The 21,051-nt window shown below is 34.2% G+C and overlaps 1 protein-coding gene across 1 annotated transcript in view; it reads right to left on the bottom strand.

Annotated features, from left to right (window-relative positions):
• NBEA (neurobeachin) overlaps window positions 1–21,051 on the bottom strand; it is a 664,295-nt gene that overhangs the window by 471,454 nt on the left and 171,790 nt on the right. Inside the window, exons 18-23 of the mRNA XM_040622005.1 lie at window positions 12,681–12,789; window positions 7,335–7,416; window positions 6,346–6,469; window positions 5,315–5,507; window positions 2,784–3,800; window positions 823–1,040 (exon numbers count right to left, since the gene is read on the bottom strand). Of these exons, the coding sequence (XP_040477939.1) occupies window positions 823–1,040; window positions 2,784–3,800; window positions 5,315–5,507; window positions 6,346–6,469; window positions 7,335–7,416; window positions 12,681–12,789 (1,743 nt within the window). The remainder of the gene's footprint in view (window positions 1–822; window positions 1,041–2,783; window positions 3,801–5,314; window positions 5,508–6,345; window positions 6,470–7,334; window positions 7,417–12,680; window positions 12,790–21,051) is intronic.

Genomic DNA, 21,051 nt, shown 5'->3' with positions numbered 1-21,051 from the left:
AAGAAGAGCCCTTGCCTTCTACTTTGGGCAAGTTTCCTATGTGGAACTGGTGCTGGGAGCTGAATCAGCCACCTTGAATCTCAGGAGGAAAATTAAGAGAAGCAAAGAAGCCTCCTTCAGTCCAGAGAAGACCATGCCACTGACCGTTTCAGTCAATGACCGTGGGGAACTCCGTTACAGCCATCGACTTCCTAATTTAGGTGCGTGTACATATAAATGACGTACTCTCTTAACTGCTTAATTTGTTGCATATTTGCTATTAGAAAATTAACTGAAAGTGAGGCAAGGTAATGAGTTAATTTATGCAGACTTTGTTTTCCTTAAGTGATTAATTTATGTAGACTGTTTTCTTTAAGTGATTATATGTGAACTGATACTAACTACTTTAAGGGTAAAGGCTCTAAAAATAGATGCCATAAGGTGATTTTAAATTTTATTTTAACACTATATGTTACAATTTTATTACCAAGAATATATTTAGTATATGGTATTAATTTTAACAGAAAAAGAATAAAAAGGTGGGAACAGCTTTGAACCAAAACTGAACCTTTTTATTGTTGTTGTTTAATCTCTTTAATATAGATTTCAAAATTTTGCTTATAAATTATTGGGTACCTTTTAAATTAAGCCCTAGGCCTTATAACCTTTGTGAAAATATTCATGTTTCTATATAAAATTTCAATGTTGGATTATTTTTAATAAGTTCAATTTGTGAGATTATACAATAATATAATCCCCTTATGGATCAACTGATGTCACTAGTTTAAAATATTCGTTTTCTTAAGTGAAAGTTGCCTTATTTAAGAAAAGAAATATTTGTACCTCCTCCAAACATGTACATCTGTTTCTAATGCAAACAGTAAATCGGTGAGAAGTCGCTGGTGCATTGGAGACCATTTAAATTCAGGAATACGGAACATTGTTGTGCGTGGGCCGGGGCTGAACTGGCGCCGCTGTTCCTCAGTCATCGGCATTCCCCGAAATCCTAAGTCAACGCGGAGATCTCTGTCTTGCTGTGCAACAGACCGACCCTGAACAGCCTAGAGAAAGAAAAGGTGAACTTTTATAGACTGCAAAAGAAATAGCTCATTTCAACAAGAAAACAGCAAGTAGAGTCAAGTGAGTGAGTGACTAGGGCTTCTGCACGTGACTTTGGTAGGTTAATATATTTTACATGTACTCTCCACCTGGCGATTCCCTGGACAGAAACCTTTTTGAGCTGAAGAGGCTACTGTTATTACCTTTATTTTGCTGGTTCAAAAACTAGGCAAGGTAATCAAATACCTCAGGTCTAACACCAAACTTCACATTGAAAACCAAGTCCTCTTGACTCCTGTTTATGGAGTCTTCATTAGACCACATGTCTTCCTTAGGAGAGTGAGCATTAAATTCAAATCCTGGATATACGTCATCAACTAACTATAACTGGAAACACAAGATTAAAAAATATTACTTGAACAGATTCAAGTTAACTCAGAAGTCTAATTCACTCACAATACTTCAATTTAGAAAAACAGTACATTTATTTGATAAGTTCGAAAATGAGAACATGCCTACAAACTCGAAGTGAAAACCAGGCAAACCCAGTGATTATCAATGTTCAATAAACAATGCACCATGCTTTCCTTTCTTTTAAGTCTTTACCTAATTCAGTATCTCCACTCCCTTCCAGTAATCACTGTGGTACAACTGCCACAAAAAATAGAAACTGGCAATTAATAGAGAAAAAATAAACATACCTTTCCCACGCACAGAAGATATTTTTTGTTTGTGTCTTTATTTTCCAAACACACAATATATTATTAGTATTGTTATTAGAGTACAAAGACACCAGGAAGGTATGGTTTACTCTTTATTATTCTAACGGAAACATGCTAATTTTATCTTTGAGGACATTAAAAGGTGAGTGGAAAACCCAGAAAAAAAACGAAAAACAAATCATTAAGGGCAAAAGTATTTTTTAACTCTTAACCATAAGGTAATTTAGCCTAGAAAATAAGGAAGTAGTCTTAAAACTCAAAGGTCCACAGTTAAAATTCCTATCAGAAAACATCATCTATTTTTAGCTTTATTCTGGTGAGCCCAGAACTGCAGCACTAACGTGTCCTCACTGCCAGGCCTAAGGGTCTTTAATTTTCTCATAACAGATTCCTATCCATGTGGTTGTAAAAAAAATGCTCACTGCTAACAATTGCAAATTTTCTCAGCCATATTACCTACCTCACGGGGTGGTTGTGAGGATTAAATCTGAAAACATATAGCACAGTGCCTGGAACATAGTAGGCACTTGATAAAAAACAGTTCCCTTTTCCCTTCCCCTTCATTTATCAGTTCAATCTGGGCTCCAAGTCCTCTTTTCTATAATCCACAGAACAAGGTTGGGCCTGAAGCTTAAAAGGTTAAAATTAATCAAGTATTCAGAATGAAGATCGTGCGTACAAAATGTGTAAATTTAGTCACAGAGTCACAAGCTATTAGAATGGGTAGAGCCCTTAAAAGTCATATTTTAATCAAGTACAACCTCCTGTACTGTATAAGGAAATTCAGGCCCAGAGAGGTTCAACAAAGTTACACAGACAAAACGTGGCAGAGCTGGAAATACAATTCAGGTATCTTAAAAGTCTCTTATGTATATACCACCACACTATTTGATTCCATAAATTACTATAATACCACAATTAAGTATAAACATGGTGCAGCTGGTAAGAAATGACTCATTGCTGTAGTGCTAACAACTCGTTATCTGTTTGATGCATTTTTAGAACTCATGTAGGATAACTCACTTGAGTTGTAGCAGTGGTCTGGATTTTTCGAATTTCCTTTCCTGATTCTTTGCCATCGTCAGATCTCTCAGTGTCTGAAATTATACTTCCTGCATCAATATTTGGTACAATTTTGCTACCAGATGACTCAGTTTCCAGAGTTGTAGCCGTCATTTCAGCATACTCTAACCCTTTAGAGGATGACGCTAAGTCTCTTTCAGAAATACTGCTCATTCCATCTGCAGTTGTATGGATTTTGAACTCTTTTTCTTCTATTATACTTGATGTACAACTCAAGTCTACACTACCAGTCATGTGAGCAAGCAATCCAAGATCATCACTAACACCAAGATGTACTTGTGTGTCCTGGATATTTGGAATAATGTGATTGCTAGAAAGTTCAGGAAGAAGTTTCTCCTCCTGTTTGGGTATTTTATCAAAGAGAAATGACGTACTACTATTAGGAAGTTCATCTTTCTCATCCGCTAATGTTATCAATGGACCATTATCCTTTTCTTCATTTTTTTTAATGATACCAACACTTCCATGTACATTGTTCTGGAGTTTCTCAACAGCAGCACTATATACATTATCCAACAAAGATTCCACCTCCACAAGGGCACCGTTCTCTCCACCTACTAAAGTTTCCGGTGATAAATCCATATCATCAAGCTTCACTTCTGTTGCTTCTACTTTCTCTGCTTTTATGTCAACTAAAAGATCATGCACTTCCACATGTACACCGCTTCCCGGTCTATCTGAATTTCCAAGAATATCATCTGACACTTTTGTTGACATGAGCAAGTCTCTAGTATCTGTGCTGACGGGGTAATCTGTCTCACTTTCTGGACTCTGGCTTTGTGAAAGATCTTCTATCTCTCGAATTTCCATTCCACCTTTTGCTCCTGTAGTCTGTGATGAAAGACCAGAGATGGTGCTCACATTCCCTTTTTTTCCCTTTTTAATGTTTTCCTCCTCTTGTCTCTGATATTCTTCATACATTTTGGCTAGGTATTCCTTATGTGCTTCATAAGTGACCTTAGGAGTAAGTAAAGAAAACATTATGGCATTTTATACACACACCGAAAAGGAAAAAAAATACAAATAAAGTTATGGTAATAGCAAAAATGGTGTCAAATATTTTAAGATTTCAAATGTAGAACATATTAATCTAAGTTCCATTAAGTAATTGGAAATAATCATCAAAAATAGATATGATTTATTATATGACTTGTAAACTAGCAATAATAAAGTTTTAAGTATAGTGATCTTTTCTTTTAGATTAAGTATTTCATTGTTACTCTAAACTAATACGCCAGTTGAACTCCTACATATTTGAGTTCAGCTAAAACAGAAAATTGGCTAATAATATCTTGGAATGAAGGATCTAGCTCCTAGACAGGCTCCCTGCTCAGAAGGGAGTCTGCTTTTCCCTCTCCCTCTGCCCCCCGCCTGCTCATGCTCTCTCTCTCCCTCACTCTCTCTCAAATAAATTATAAAAAATAAAATAATAAAATTGAAAATAATAAAGTTCAAAATCTTTCCTTATAGGCACATATTATATTGACTTAAATGATAACAGGACTTTAGATTGAGAGGGATCTTCCTTTGGAGATTATCTTGATACAAAAACCCCTTTACTTTACAGAAGAGGAAATCAAGTCCCAGAAGTGGGGGCTGACAAACTATGGCCCATGAACCAAATATGCTTATCACCTGTTTCAGTAAGTAAAGTTTTATGAGAACACAGCCATATTCACTTTTTTACATACTGCCTATGGCTATTTTCACACTATATGGCACAGTTAAATAGTTGTTTCAGAGGCTGTACAGCTCCCTAAAACTAAGATATTTACTCTCTGTACATTAAAAAAAAACATTTTTTCTAATCCCTATACAAAAGGACTAAATGAATTTCCTGAAGTCACAAAACTGAATTGTGGCATCGACTGGAGTAAAAGCCAAACTCCTGAGCCCCCGTGCTTTTTCTATGACACCACATAATTAGAAATCTTACAGAATCTAATGTGCATATAGCTGTTAATTTTAACCTACTACTCTCTCTTACCAAGATCAGATAACACTTAAAATTTAGATATACAGATTCTTAGAATTAAAAAGAAAATGCAACTAAAAATGCCATTAAACTTAAACATTTAATTATGATTCACTTGGAATAAAGACAATTTCTGACTACTTTTTAAAACTCTTAAAACGTATATTTTAGAGTGTATTTCATGAAATACTCTTTTAAAAACCAGTAGGTATGTTTTAGGTAAAAGAGCTAGTGACACAGACTCAAGCTATAAAAAATATGTGGGATCTAAAATTCCTAAAATCATAAACCTGGGGTTTCAATTAAATGATCTATAAAAGATTTCATGCTCTAACAGTTTATGAACAGAGAGAAAATAAAACCAAAAACAAGAAAGAGAAAGGTGAGATAAAGGAATGGGCCATAATGCAAAATGCCCACAAGGTGGCAGCAGATGAGTGTTTACAGCCATTCAATCCAGGTGAAACACAGATGACAAAATCCTAAATCTCGTTACCTTGGAATGGGCTATTGAGAGCGTATCCACCCAGACTCTCCATCCTCCCCATTCATATTTTATTGCATGATACAACAGAATCCGGAAGATATTGTAGACCATCTCAGTAATCTTCTGTTCCTCAGAATTTTTAGGATTGATATAGCCAAGAGAAAACATCCAATCCTGCCACACTGAACACTGCAATAAGCATCTAGTGGGAAAAAAACTCATTAAAAATACCTAGTTTATGTTAGAATTTACTACTTTGAAATTTAGATAATGAGTGAAAATATGATCTGACCTAGATAAAGCAAGGTGCACACTCATTCTGCACATTCTATATTCCATACCTGGAATGATTTCCTCCCATTTTTCTACCTGGAAAAATCCAAATTATCATTTCAAATTTTTTTCCTAACTCTCCCAGTCAGATTTAACTACTGTTTCTTTACTCCTTCATCACATGTACCACTCAAAGCACTTAATTCTTTGCATATTAATCACTGTTTTATTGTTCTCTTCCCCACTAAACTGTACCAAGACTATATACTAAGACGACCTGTGCAGCACAGTGCTTTATATACCAGAAACTCAATAAATACTTGTGAAATTAAAGACTCAGGAAGCAACCATAGCCTTAGATTGTACCCCATGTCTTAGGTAACCAGCTCAAAAATGCATGACAACAATCAGTTAAAACTGATTGACAAAAACTGAGAGAAGCATAGACGGACATGAGCAAATCCAACATGATTACAATAGATGGGCATCACCAAAAGGAATGGTGAATTTTAAATAAGGGTTTGTGAATATGTATATTCACAGATACAATTAAAATATAATACCCACATAATCAAATTAAAACATAAAAATAAATACAAATATAACAAATATAGATTATATGAAAGAAACATAAAATGCCTTTTCTGATAATTACAAATATTTAGCAATATGGGAAAGATCTGGAAAAATGTTTTGAAAGAGACTGAAGATAAAGGAGAGAAAATAATTATGGAATAAAGTTTTGTTTTGGTACTGAAACTGCTTACCTTCTATTTTCACGGCTGTTACTGAAAAGTTTTATCATGTCAGATAAAAATAAACGACGAACTTCCATCAGTTCTCCACTTGGTGTAGAATTTTTTAACAGAGTTGCCACCACCTTAAGAATCACTGTAAATGAACAAAAAAAAAGAGGTCAAGATTTATAACTGCATCATATCTTCCACTCAGAAAGTTTTACTCATTTTCAACCCTGCCTTATGGTAGGTGAGTTATAAGTATCATGAACAATGGTAATCACCATAATGATTAAGGCGGTTATGAAAAGTTTTGATTTAGTTTTCCATGTTACCATGTTACTACTACATTACAATAAAAAACTGCTGTTCAGCTAGTATCAAAAAATAAGAAATAACACGTGTTGGTGAGGATGTGGAGAAAAGGGAACTCTCATGCACTGTTGGTGAGAATGTAACTTGGTGTAGCCACTGTGGAAAACAGTATGAAGGGTCCTCAAAAAATTAAAAATAGAATTATCATCATGATCCAATAATTCCACTACCGGGTACTGACCCAAAGAAAATGAAAACACTAATTCTAAAAGATATATGCACCTCTATGTTCACTGCAACATTATTTATAATAGCCAGGATATGGAACCAACCCAAGTGTCCATCGGCAGATAAAGAAGATGTGGTGTATATATACAATAGAATATTACTCAGTCATAAAAAAGAATAAGATCTTGCCTTTTGCAACAACATGGATGGACCTAGAGGGTACTATGCTAAGTGAAAAAAGTCAAATAGCATATGATTGCACTTATATGTGGAATCTAAAAAACAAAACAAACAGAAACGGACTCATAAATACAGAGAACAAACTGGTGGTTGTCAGATGAGAGGGGAGTAGGGAGATGGGCAAATAAGATAGGTGAAGGGAATTAAGAGCTGCATACTTCCAGTTACAAAATAAATAAGTCACAGGGATAAAAAGTACATCATAGGGAATATAAAAAAAATTGCTGTTTGCTCACTTGGATTCTGAATTTTCACTGTAGAATCTGGCTCTGGATGTGGTTTGTGTACAACTTGAGTACACACTTGCTCTGTCAAGATCTGAAAGATGAAGAATTTGAATTTCATTCAGAAAATAATTTAAATCATAATTTCAAAATATACAAAGAATCTGCAAAAAACGTCAATTCTGTCAAAATCAAATGAAATACTCTTCTAAAGGATCTTCCAGTCATTCTATATACTTCTAAACTCTTTACCTCTTTAGTTTCCAAATATTGTTTATTATGGATAAAGACAAAAAAGAACCATTATCTATAATAGGAAGGATTAATTAGGAAATCCAAAAATTTATTCTGTTTGAAATACCTTCACAGTGTACATCCTTAATATACTTACATTATGAATTGTAAACATTTGACTCTTTATGTCATCATTAATAAAAAAAAAAAACTTAGAAAATAAGTAAATAAAAAAAAAATAATGCCTGAGCCTGGATCCTAACTTCAAAATAAAGTGTGATAAGGGAAAAATCTTTATTAAAATTGTGGCTCATTGTCATTTACCTGTGAATTTTTCTTTAAATTTCTTCCAGTAACAAAAATGACAAAAAGTTGACCAAGTGAAAAACAGAATTCTAAAACATTTTCTACTTTTTCCACTAAAATGCCAGCTCTATGAGTGCTGGATCCTTATACATCTTTTTTACTGTTATATTCCTAGCAATCAACACAGTGACTGACACAGTGCCAGTACTCAAACTTTTGTGAAATTTAAGGATGGATAACTGAATTATATATAAATATTCGATATGTGACTGGTTCACTGTGGATACCTCTATTCTTGCGTATATAAAAAATCCAATGAGACTTTATTTAATAAAGATGTAATTTTATATTGGTGATTTAATTTCCTGTTTAACTTAATATACTAAGTTCTGAATGAAACTTTTAGTTTAACCTAAGGTAAGATACAAAATCTATGGATAAACCATAAAAGTTAGTTGAGAGCCTAGTTGTACACAGCTATTTTGTAAAAGTTGGGGATGGAGAAAATAAATTAATCATGAGCCAGAGATGACCCCATCTGATTAGAAAAAGACCATGACATCCAGCAGTGGCATTTTTCTGACCTTTCTGCTCAGACTTGAGAGAAAGGAAGAAAAAGAAGAAGATAGGAAACTGACTTATTGTATATTAGGAATGTTTATCAAAAAGATATTGACTTGAAATAAAAACTAACCTATTACTAAAATGATAAATATGAGGCATAAGAACCTCTCTCCTTCACTCTCACTAAACACTTTGTTGTTAATACTAAACAGTGCCTCAGAATTTTCTGAACAAATCACTACAGACATGCACTACTAATCAGTTTGAGCTGACACATGGGACAGAAATTTTTTTGAAAACTCAAAGAATCAGAAAATGCCAAAGAACATTCAGTGGTTGACATATGTTTACAAGAAGTTTTCTCACTGACATGCCCAAAAAAGCACTGGTTTGGACCTGCAGCTGAGTGGACAAAATCCCTAAAATTCTGTTTACAAATAGATGCAAAATAACTACAGACAAGCTTGGAAAAGACTAGGCCATATTCTTCCATGATAGAGAATAGTCAAAACTTCCTCACACCCAAAAGAAGAAACCTTCTTATAAAGAAAACAAAACGTATCTCAAAGAATCTACAATTTTATATTGTACTTTTTAAGTCTCTATTTGAAGATCAAATAAAGATGGGGGTAATAATTGCTTTGCCTATCTAATAAAACTACTAGGAAGATCAAATAAGTAAGGCTCTATATGTGAAAAGTGTTTTGAATACTATCACATATTCAAATATGAGCTTTTTTTAAATTACCAAAACATATTTAGAAACTCAACCCAGCATGTATTTACTAAGAGCCATTTATGTGTCCACACTCTGCTACATGTTTGGAATGAGAAACATAGTTGCTAGGTAGAACTGTATTTCAAGAATCAATTACTTAATTAATACTCCAGAGACAGGCATAAATACACGCTCCTCTTAAATAATAAAACATGGTAGACTGTCATTAAGAACCTATGTGAATTTTTAAAGGGAGAGGGAAATAATGAGATATAAATAAGGAAAGATGAATATAGATGTAAACATTTTAATGAAAGGATATGATTCAAGATGGGCCATGGAGGTTTGACTGGTATTGATTAGAGATATGCATCAGAAGTAACCCCACCCCCTACAAAAACAAAATAGTACCAAAGGGACAAAACCACATATGGACATGAAATCGAAAATGTACTTAACCCTCAGAGCACATCTCAATTCACACTAGCCACATTTTAAGTGTTCCACAGCCATCTTTACATGTTATACAATGTTGTCTGATATATACTGCCAAAGGTCTAACTCACTTTGTCCTTTAATATTGTTGCTTATTTCATTATAGGCATTATCAGATTCAGAATTTTAAAGATTCACAGTGGCACAGAACTTAATTGGCCTTCTAAAAACATTGCAAAAACCTCATATTCTAAAATAGCATTACCAAAACCATAGATTTGACATAGTTCTTTATTATTTCTGTACTTGATTTTATATTTTTCTACAGTTGTAGTGATACTTATTTTGACACATTGTTTGGGGTTAAGGTAATTTCCCCAAACCAAAACAGAAAAGGAAGGTATAAAGAGCTTTCAAACTGAAGATTATCAACCAAATGCTTCTTGCCAGGGGTGCAGGCCCCAGTTGATGCTCACAGGGGAATCAAACCCACACTGCAGGTTTTGAGGCTGTTTTCTTTTTATAGTTAAATTCCACTTACTATGTTAATGAGAATTAAGTTCAAACCTATCACATGAGTGTTAATTTTCTGCAACCAGATGCCACCATCCAAAACGGTGCAATTTTTAACTTTGGTGATCTAGAATTAGTCATCCACCATCCTGTCTGATAACATAATTTGGTTTGCTAGTAGTATTAAAGCTTACGTTGAAGACCCTTTCTACTTTTTTATGGGATCAACAGTGCTACCCAATCTTATAACCATCTTTCTTTTTTGGCTTTTTGTATACTTACGTTAATTTTTCTTTTTAGAGTATCATAATTCAGTCCATCTTTACTATTTAACCATGATTATTATTGTACTTTAAAAGTATGTATTATTGCCCAATTGGTCAGAGACCTTGTAAGCTAGTTCCTTCACCTGCAACATCCAACATCCAGCATCAGGAGATCCAAACTTATCCAGACTTTCTCCAGCTAAGACACGGAATCAGCAATAGCTTGCCTTTGCAGAATATCATTAGACTAAAATCTGGATACTAAGAGAGAGCATCTAAGTATAGATAGTAAGTAAAAATGCTGCTGCACTTGCTCTTGAGCAACTTTTCAGGGAGACTAATAGAAATATATATGTGTGTATGTGTGTGTACACATAGGACATTTTCTTTAAGGTTAAGAGTACATAATGTTTTCAAATTCAACATATTGTATTGTTATGCTACATTCTTATTTTAATAAAAGGTATCACTGACTACAAAAGACTTTCTGCTCTATTGACACTAATTGGTCAAAACAAGCAGAAGGTCAAAAATGTAGGCAAAAAATGATTAAAAAAACATGTACAGGAATCATTAACCAGAAGGATCAGTCTAAGAAAACCAAGATAGAAACACGGACAAGAGCTCTAATCTGATACTGCAGCAAGGTTTTGATTCAGAGGACTCTAATGTTATCCACTGCAGGCAGATACTGATTTTGTTTGCCTTATGCACATATACTATGAAATCTGCCTATTTTATGATCATTTATTAGTGGTGAGATATAGAGCAATTGTTTAATCTGTGATTCTCATTTTGTCTATTTAAAAAGGCAACAAATCCAGTTTCAGAGGGTTGTTGTAAGGATCTGAGATAATGTATATATAAAGTATTTACACCAAAGTGACTGTCACAGGAAATATGCCCCCCAAAATAGTTACTATTATTAGGGAAATATAATATCACTAATCAAGGTGCTTTGCATATGGCAGGCCTTTCTATTTGGTTCCGCTTATTCAGTTGTATAGGACAAATATTGGACAATACTAAAAAACTACCATTACTTACAAAAGCTGTGTTCTGGAGGATAAGAGATTATAAATCATGTAATTAGAGGAATGACAGACATAAAGTTGCAATATTAAGCTTAGAAATGAGAGTAGCCAAGAGTTTTTTTAATTTATCTAAAAGGCAGCCACTCTTAAATTTACTGATGATAATTTAAAACAGAAAAAAGATGAAATAAAACAGCTAGTGAAGTAATGTTACAGATCTGGGGTCAAAATATTATTCAGGATACCATCTGTTTTTGTAAACAGATAAAATACAGTTTTATTGGATAGCACACCCATTTGGTTCATATTGTCTATGGCTGCCTCTGAACCACAACTTCAGAGTTGAGTTAGTTCCACAGACACCACACAGCCTGCTGCTATAAACTGAATGTTCATGGCCCCACAAATTCCTATGTTGAAATCTAATCTCCACTGTGATGGCATTAAGAGATGTGGGGCCTTTCAGGAGGTGTGTAGGGCCACAGGGCCCTCATGAAAGAAACCTAAGAACTCCCTTGACACTTCTGTCATGTGAGGACATAGTGAAAAGATGGTTTATGAACCATGAAGTAAGTCCTCACCAGACACCAAATCTGCCACTGCCTTGATACTGGACTTGCTAGTCTCTAGAACGGTTATAAATTTTTGTTGTTTATAAGCCACCCAGTGTATAGTATTGTTACAGCCCAGACAAAATAAGACTACCCCAAAGCCTAAAATAGCTATTATCTGGACTTTTACCAGAAAAGTTTGCCCTTCCCAGCTATGATGAACATTTGCCTTACCTCATTTCAAAGAAAATACTGAGCCCAAGCTATATGGCCATCTTTTAGAAATGGTGAGAAAAAGATTTCTGAATTGAAATGATGAGATCTAAAGCTTCTTCCAGATAGTGCTTTTACAAATAATTTTTACCTACAATTTACCCCACTATCAACTCTAGGTTAATGTTGGTAATAGCAAAGGAGACAGAGATAGAAAGAATCAGTGAAGGGTGAGAGAGACAATATATAATACATAATGGGTGTGATTCATGTGAGAAAAACTCTGCACAAAGTCAATCAGCCAACCCATACTCAAAGAAAAGTCCTTGGACCAACACAAAAAGACTGGCAAATAAAGGTACATGGATATGTTTTAAAATAAAATTTTAAAATGTAAGTAGGTGTTCATTTAAAAAAAATGATTACTGGCTTTTTGACTAATTGACCAACTATGATCCCAATTACACAGAAGGTTTCCACTAAATGCATTTTAAAATGTCGTCACACATTTTTTAAATTTTTACCTCATAAAGTGTGTTGTATGTGGTGACAGTCACAGTGTTTGTATGCAACATCAGCCTTTCTCCAAGAAGAGTGAAAAGACTATGAGTATGCATAATTTCCACTTTTCTCCTGGAGAAGAAGGGGGGAAAAACAAAATACTATGAAATACATTGGATTTTCTAATCACATAACTTTGGGATAAGAAAGTACAATCCATCAGGCAGATACGGAATCATACAGGTAATTATTTTTACTAACTTCCATCTACAAAAAAAAATAACAGTTTATACCACAGCTATCTTCTAAAGTTACAAAAATACTATTTAAACATTTTTAAATAAAATGTTAAATATACAAATTATAAATTATATGAATGTTGACAGCTATTATTTTCAAATTTCTTATTAACTATTTAGGAGTTATTTTTATTAGGTTAAAACTACTGGTTTCCCCTAACAGAGAACACAGAATTTTTAAATCCTTTCTAAATTTAAAGTCTATAAAATAATCTATGATAAACTTTAATATCAAGAATTTAAAATTATGGCTAAAAGTGAGTACTCCAGTTTGATGTTGGGATTACACAGCAAAATAATTCAACAGAAGTAAAGGGTACTCATTATTGCTTGTATTTGTGGTCTGCCATTGGATTTAAAACCAAACAAAGAGAAAAAACACCAAAAAACTTTCTTACTTATTATTGGCCCATTTAACTATGTCCCCCCAGTTCCAACCCCCCCCCCAAATCCATAAACAGGAGAGAAGGCTCTACTCAAGGCTTTCTGCAACACTTCGCTCTAGCTCAGGGAATTGCTATACGCCTCTCATTTGTGTCACTCTTAGAATTCAAGATCTGATCTTCTTGGTTCTCAACCCAAGATATTTCATTTATTATCTTGATTTTCTATGGTTCCCTGTTGAGCTCTCGCAACTATGATATAAACTGACTAGTATTCACCAATCCTTATTCCTTTCTTCCTGAGTCCACAGCTATACTATTAATTCTAGCCTCTCTTACAGCCAGGTGTGACCATTTAACGGAGTTTTTGCCAGTGAAATGTGAGCAGGAAAGTCATGGGCCATTTTCAGGCCTGGTCAATAGAAGAGCACTCATGCATGTCTTCCATGCTCTTTCCCCAAGGCAGAAACACAGGAGCCACATGATGAAGACAGGGAGGCACAAGAAGGAAGCAGTAGCCTGGGTCTCTAAATCACAGCTTGCAAGAAAATTGCCTGCTGAGGAACACCCATTTAGATTTTCAGTGAACATGAAAGAAGCTACTAGTTTGATAAGTAACTAAAATGTCTACTGTTTGTCTGTTACAGCAGCCATTGTTTTCTTAATACAGAAATCACATAATGAACCATTTATCTGGATACCACTCACCTGGAAATCCTCCAGGCTCCACACTGCACAACAAAAGACACAGGGCAGGTGTCTCCCACACCTAATCCTCCTCAGTCCAGGGAGGGAAACAGCAAAATAACCTAAACCCAAAGCTGAGGCATTTGTCTTGTGGCTGTGTTTGCAAAACACTTAACAAATAAGACTTAAAAAGTCAACTGGTCATTAAAAAATAAACCGGACTAATGGATACTAGGGGATTATAGATGGGAACACTTTAAGTCTCTTCCAATTCAAGCTACACCCAAGGCAAGCAGGACTGAAATTTTCATTTGCTCCTAATCAAGAAAGAAAGAAAGAAAAAAAAAAAAAAGCCAAAGTGTATCCCTTAATATATCTCTCTGGTATATGAAACTGGTAAAAGTATCCCCTGCATATACCAGAGAGAAGATGGGTCAGCTTCCTCCTTCAGTTTGCTTTAAAACAACGTTTACCAATAAATTTTGCTGCACAGCAGTCAAGACATAGCCAAAAATGCCATCCATTATCTCAGGCACAGCGTGGGTGTGCTATGAATCTAATGATTGTTTCCCACAGAATCCCTAATGAAAGACCCAACTCCATGCATTCAGCTCTGAAAGGCCTCAATAGGGCATATATGAGAGAAACTAATATCTTGACCCTACTTAACTTTAAGACCTAAACAGAATTTAGGCTTTTAGTGCCTGTTTACACACCTTTGAATTTTATAGATTTCTGTCCACTTGGATTAAGAATGTAATCTTTTTAAAAAAGGTAACCTTGTAATCTCATACAAATTACACATTTATTAGCTTATTAGACATTCCAATGAAAACAGACTCCAATTTTGTTCTTCACAAAACAAACCAGCTTTTCTTCTGGATGGTCAAAAAAGATTTCTTGTAACAAACTCAGACCATATGGTGGAAGAAGAAAAAGGTAAAAGAGACCCATAATCCCATAACCCACAGAAAATCATTATAAAGTATCAGTTTATGTTCTTCTAGATGAATTACTATGCATATAAATATAAATGACAAATATAGATGGTATCAATGCAATGAAAATAATTCTACATAAGGTAATTTATAGCTTTTTTCCTGTAAATCAACAATATATTCTATATTGAATATTCAGTCATTAAATATAGTAAGTATGCAGCATAATATATCCACTCACTATTGTTGGCATGTATGCTATTCCCAATTTTTTTTTCTACCATCAACAAAATTTTGCCCTTGTAGGTAAATCTTTGAGTATATCCATGACTATCTGCTTAGAATAAATTCTTGTAACTGAAATGATAGGGGTTAAAAACTTACATTTAATTTTATGAGACTTTGCAATTTATGTCCTCCAAAAATATGTACATTCATACTTCCACCATCAAAATGTAAACACATTCTACCATCAGCTTCACTCACCAACGTAAACATAAAATTCATTTTATAAGTATATAATTTAGTAATTTCTTAAAAACTTTAGAGTGATATAATCATCAATCTCCTGTTTTGATTATTTTCATTACCCTAAAAAGTTCCCTTGTGCCCAATCGTAGTCAATCCCCACTCCTATCTCTGCCCCAATGTAATCACTAATCTGCATTCTGGATATATCATATAAATGTAATCATTTAATATGTGGTCTTCTGCATCACGCCTCTTTCATTTACCACAATGATTTTTAGGACTCGTTAATGTCACAGTATGCATCAATAGTTTGTTTCCTTTTAATTGTGCACTAGTATTTCATTGTATGAACATATACTTTATCCATTCACCATTTGAGGTAATTTTGGATTATTTCCAGTTCTGAACTATCATGGATAATGGTATTAAGAATGTCCATGCACATGTACAGGTGGGAACATATGACGTCATTTCTCTTGAGTAGATACCCAGGCATGGAAATGCCAGGGTTTGAGATAAGTGTTACATTTTTTAAGAAATTAGAAAACTCTTCTGGAACATGGCTGGAGTATTTTACATTCCTCTCACCAATGCATGAGAATTCAGGAAGTTGTTATATGTTCTGGTTATATGTTATATGTTATGGTCTTATTCAAATCAAACCATTTTCTATTTTTCTTTGTGATTCTTTTTTGACCTACGGGTGTTTAGAAATGTGTTGTTTACTTTCCAAATATCGAGCAATTTATCAAATCTCTTTCTGCTGTTGATTTCTAATTAAATTTTGTTGTGGTCAAAGAAAATATTTTGTTTGATCTCAATTCTTTTAAATTTATTGAAACTTGTCTTATGTTTTATAGTCTAGACCATAATATATTCTATACTTGAAAACAATTTGCCAACTTTAGGTGGACTGTTCTATGAATGTCAATAAATTGTTCAATTATGATCTTGAACAGGAAGGGTAAAAACAGGCTTTCATTAATTACTAGTTATTTAAAGGGAATGCTTCTAATATTTTACTACTAAATAGAACTACAGTAAATTTCCAGTAGATTACCTTATCAGGTTAAAGAAATCTGTTCCTGCTTTCCTGAGAATTCTTATGATGAATGGGCACTGAATTTTACCCAAATTTTTTATATCCATCAGTGTAATTACATAGCTATTCTTTAATGCATTAATAAAGAGATCATATTAAAGGATATTCTGATGTTAAACTATCCTTACATTCAGCAAAAAATTAAACGTAGGGGAAAAACTTTTTCTTTTTTTAATGTTAATATTTATGGCTAGGGGTGGCACAGTGGCCCAGTCAGTTAAGCGTCCAGCTCTTGATTTTGGCTCAGATCATGATCTCAGGGTTTTGAGATGGAGCCCTGCATTGGGCTCCAGGCTCAGCGGGGAGTCTGCCTGAAATTCTCTCCTTCTCCCCCTGCTCCTCCCCTCGCTTGTGCATGTGCTTTCTTTTTTTAAAAACAATAAAAAATTAAATTAAATTAAATTAAAAAATATTTATGGCTGTAAGTTGTCTCCACTACCACTTAGGCCAACTCTCTGAATTGTTAAATGTACAAAATTTTCAATATTTTTTATTCTAAGCATTTTGTGATGTGTATAATTTCTTGTTATGAGTTATTTAAAATATGTGCATTTCTATTGCCTTAGTTTGATTTTTATCATTGATTTCTTGCATAATTGCACTATGGGTGAGAAATCATCTTTATGACAATAATTTATTTAAATTTTTGGACAATTTTAAGGATTCGATTGACAATTTTTACAATTTTGTGTGTGTTTGAGAAGAATGCATATATGAACCAAGCCACTGGATTTTCTGTTCAAATTTATACTGTGAAGTTGTTTTGTGATTGCTCTTTTAAAAAGAATATGTTAAAATCTCTAAGCCACTTTGATTTCTATTTCAAATTTAGTCAGTTTTGCTTTCTATACCTCCCCTATGCTGTTATGTATAAATGCATTTGAAATTGTTTTATTTACCTGGTGAACTGTACTTTTTCCCTCACATGGTACCCCTCTCTAGCTTTGTTAACTTTTTTGTGTTAAAGCTTATGTTGGTTTATTTAAATACCGATCTACCAATTTTTATCATTTAGCTTTAAAAATAATACTTTTACCTTCTTAAAAAATAACAAAACAAGATACAGAAAAGTTTCACATTTAACTTATACCATCATTCACATTTCCCACCTCCAACATACAGGTAAACATTTTTCCTTGTTTCTTATTTCCCTGTCAGTTTATCCACCACAAACACTCTTTTAAATAGATATTTTAAGGGTAGTTTTAGGTGTACGGCAAAATTGAGCATAAAGTACAGGGAGCTCCCATGTATCCCCTAGCCCCTTATAAGCCATGTACTCGTAGCTTCCTCTAACTACCAACATTCACCCACAGAGTGATACATTTGTTATAACTGCCTGTCAACTTGCTTCAACTCCCAGTTTTATTGAGATATGATTAACATATAATATTGCAGTAGTTTAAGGTGTACAACATAATGATTTGATATAGGTATAAACTGCAAAATGATTACCACTATAAGGTGAGTTAACATCTATCAACCATACAGGTGATGTTTTTCCTGTGATGAGAACTTGAAGATCTACTCTCTCAGAAACTTCCAAATATACAATATTATTAACTATAGTCCCCATGCTGTACATTATATCCCCAGAACTTATCTTATAACTGTACCTTTTGACCACATTCACCCATTCCCCATGTTCCCTACTTGCCACCTCTATGTTCTGTTTTATGAGTTTGATTTCTCTAGTTTCTACAAATGAGATCATACAGTATTTTTTCTCTGACTTATTTTGCTCAACGTAATGTCCTCAGGATCCACCCATGTAGGTTGTTTCCATGTCTTGGCTATTTGTAAATAATGTTGAAATGAACACAGGAGTGCATATCTCTTTGAGATAATGCTTTTGCTTCCTTTGGATATCTACCCAGAAGAATAATGGCTGGATCATACAGTAGTTCTATTTTTATTTTGTGAGGACACTCCATTCTGTTTTCCATAGTGGCTGCAACTACTTTATATTCATACCAACAGCGCACAAAATTCCCTTTCTCTCCATATCCTTACCAACATTTGTTATCTCTTGTATTTTTAATGACAGCCACCTGAAAGGTGTGAGATGATATCTATCTACTGTGGTTTTGATTTGCACTTTCCTGATGATTAGTGATGCTAAGCACCTTTTCATTCACCTATTGGCCATTTGTATGTCTTTTTTGGAAATTCAGATCTTCTCCCCAAGATTTTTAAATCAGATTATTTATTTTCATCTGAGTTTCATGAATTTTTAAAATCTTTTGTGTATTAACCTTTCATCAGATATGTAACTTGAAAATATTTCCTTCCATTCTGTAGGCTGCCTTTTCATTTATTGATGATTTTCTTTGCTGTACAGGAACTTTTTAGTTTGATATAGTCTTGGTTATTTATTTTTGCTTTTGTTGCTTTTGCTTTGGATGTCAAATCCAAAAACTCACTGCTAAGACCAATGTCTCAGAGCTTACTGCTGTGTTTTCTTCTAGGACTGTTGTGGTTTCAAGTCTTACATTCAAGTCTTTAATCCCTTTTGAAATGATTTTGCATATAATGTAAAATAGGAGTCCAATTTCGTTCTTTTGCTTTTGGCTGTCCAATTCTGCCAATACCATTTATTGAAGAGACCGTCCTTTCCCCATTGTAGATTCTCCGCTTCTCTGTCATAAATTAACTGACCATATATATGTGGGTTTATTTCTGGATTCTCTACTCTGTTCCTTAAATCCACATCTGTTTTTAAGCCAGAGCCATACTGTTTGATTACTATAGCTTTGTAACACAGTTTGACTCTCTTCTTCCCCTTTGTTCATTTGTTTTGTCGCTTAAATTCCACATATGAGTGAAATCATACATTTGTCTTTCTCCAACTGACTTATTTCACTTAGCATAACACTGTCTAGCTCCATTCATGTCATTGCAAATGACAAGATTTTATTCTTTTTTATGGTTGAATAATATTCCATTGGACATATGTGTGTGTGTGTGTGTGTGCGTGTGTGCGTGCGTGCCATTCATCCGTTGATGGACACTTGGGCTCTTCCCTCAAGCTTACTTCAGTCCCAGTGAGGCAGGCCTATCCCTCAGAGGACCAGCACAAACGGCTGTCCACATCACATCTCCCAATCAGTGAGTTCTGCAGAGCCTCAGTTCTGGTGGAGTTTGTGTCAGGTCTCATTTTACAATCAAACCAGAGCACAGCTAGTTAAAATTCACGACATTCTGGCCAGAGACCAAACACCGCCCACAGCAGGCAAGGGGAGCCTCTGCAGATTACTAGCCTGAAGGATAGAGCAGTCAAGACACAACAACAGAGAGCAAGTAGCACACACCAAAGACATCCCCTGAAGCATCAGGACCTGGGCACTATATGACCCCTTCTTCATAAGAGGGTATGCTTTGGGTAACTTGAGGTCCTTTGTGGTTGAATAAATTTTAGGATTATTTGTTGTATTTCTGTGAAAGATGCCATTGGAATTTTGATAAGGATTGCACTGAATCTGTAGGTAGCTTTGGGTAGTATGGACATCTTAACAATATCAATTCTTCCAATTTGTTTTCACAGAATACCTTCCTATTTCCTAATCAATTTTTTCATCAATGTTTTACAGCTTTCAGTTTACAGATCTTTTATCTCCCTGGTTAAATTTATTCCTGGATATTTTATTCTATGAAAACTTTCTTTTTTCATCTCTTAACCTCCTATCTTATTTGTCATCTTTGTCTCTTGATGCTACATTCTGCATAATTTCTTAAATTCTATCTTCCAGCTCACCAATTCTTAAGTTTTAGTTCGTTTTTTTAAGTAGGCTCCACACTTGGTGTGGAGCCTAACATGGGGCCTGAACTCGTGACCCTGAGATCAAGAGTCAGACACCCAACTGACTGAGTTACCCAGGCACCCCACCAATTCTTAACTTTTATCTAACCTGTTTAACATGGCCATAGAGTTGTTAAATTTAATTACTGCCTCTTCATTTCCAAAAGTTACTTTTGATTACTTTTTAAAGCTGCATGGTTTAATATTATCTTGTTTTTAAAGAATTATTTCTTCTATTATGCTTAATTTTTATTTTTGGCATATGAGAATTTACCTACTTTTGTGTGCTCAGCTATACGTCTGAAAGAATTTTTGTTGTATTTATCCAAAACTTATATTTAGTAGTATAAAGTGTTTCAGGATATCCTGTTATACCCATTATTTTTCTCCTCCAAGAATTCTTATTATTCATATTTAGTCTCCTATTATGTATATCTTTATCTTCTCTTTCACTTTATGTTTTTGGTCCATGCTTTGGGAACTTCCAGTCCACTAATTTGGATAAACTGGAAAACAAATCATGAGCTAACAAGGCAGATTATCATTTTTGGTGCTCTACATGAAACTCAATTGCTCTTTCTAAAAATAAAATTCAAAGGTTTCATCACAGCCTCCACCACTATTCCCTTTCAGTGAGTACATAGTTTGATGATTCTCTCTTATCTTCTATCTCTAACTACTAGCTTTAACGAGTTGTTATTTTTCATTTTTACAC

Source organism: Ursus maritimus, unplaced genomic scaffold (assembly GCF_017311325.1).
Source record: "Ursus maritimus isolate PB19 unplaced genomic scaffold, ASM1731132v1 scaffold_10, whole genome shotgun sequence".
NCBI classification, from domain to species: Eukaryota; Metazoa; Chordata; class Mammalia; order Carnivora; family Ursidae; genus Ursus; species Ursus maritimus.
The sequence above is the reverse complement of the archived record's forward strand: the minus strand, read 5'-3'. Positions and strand labels throughout refer to the sequence as shown.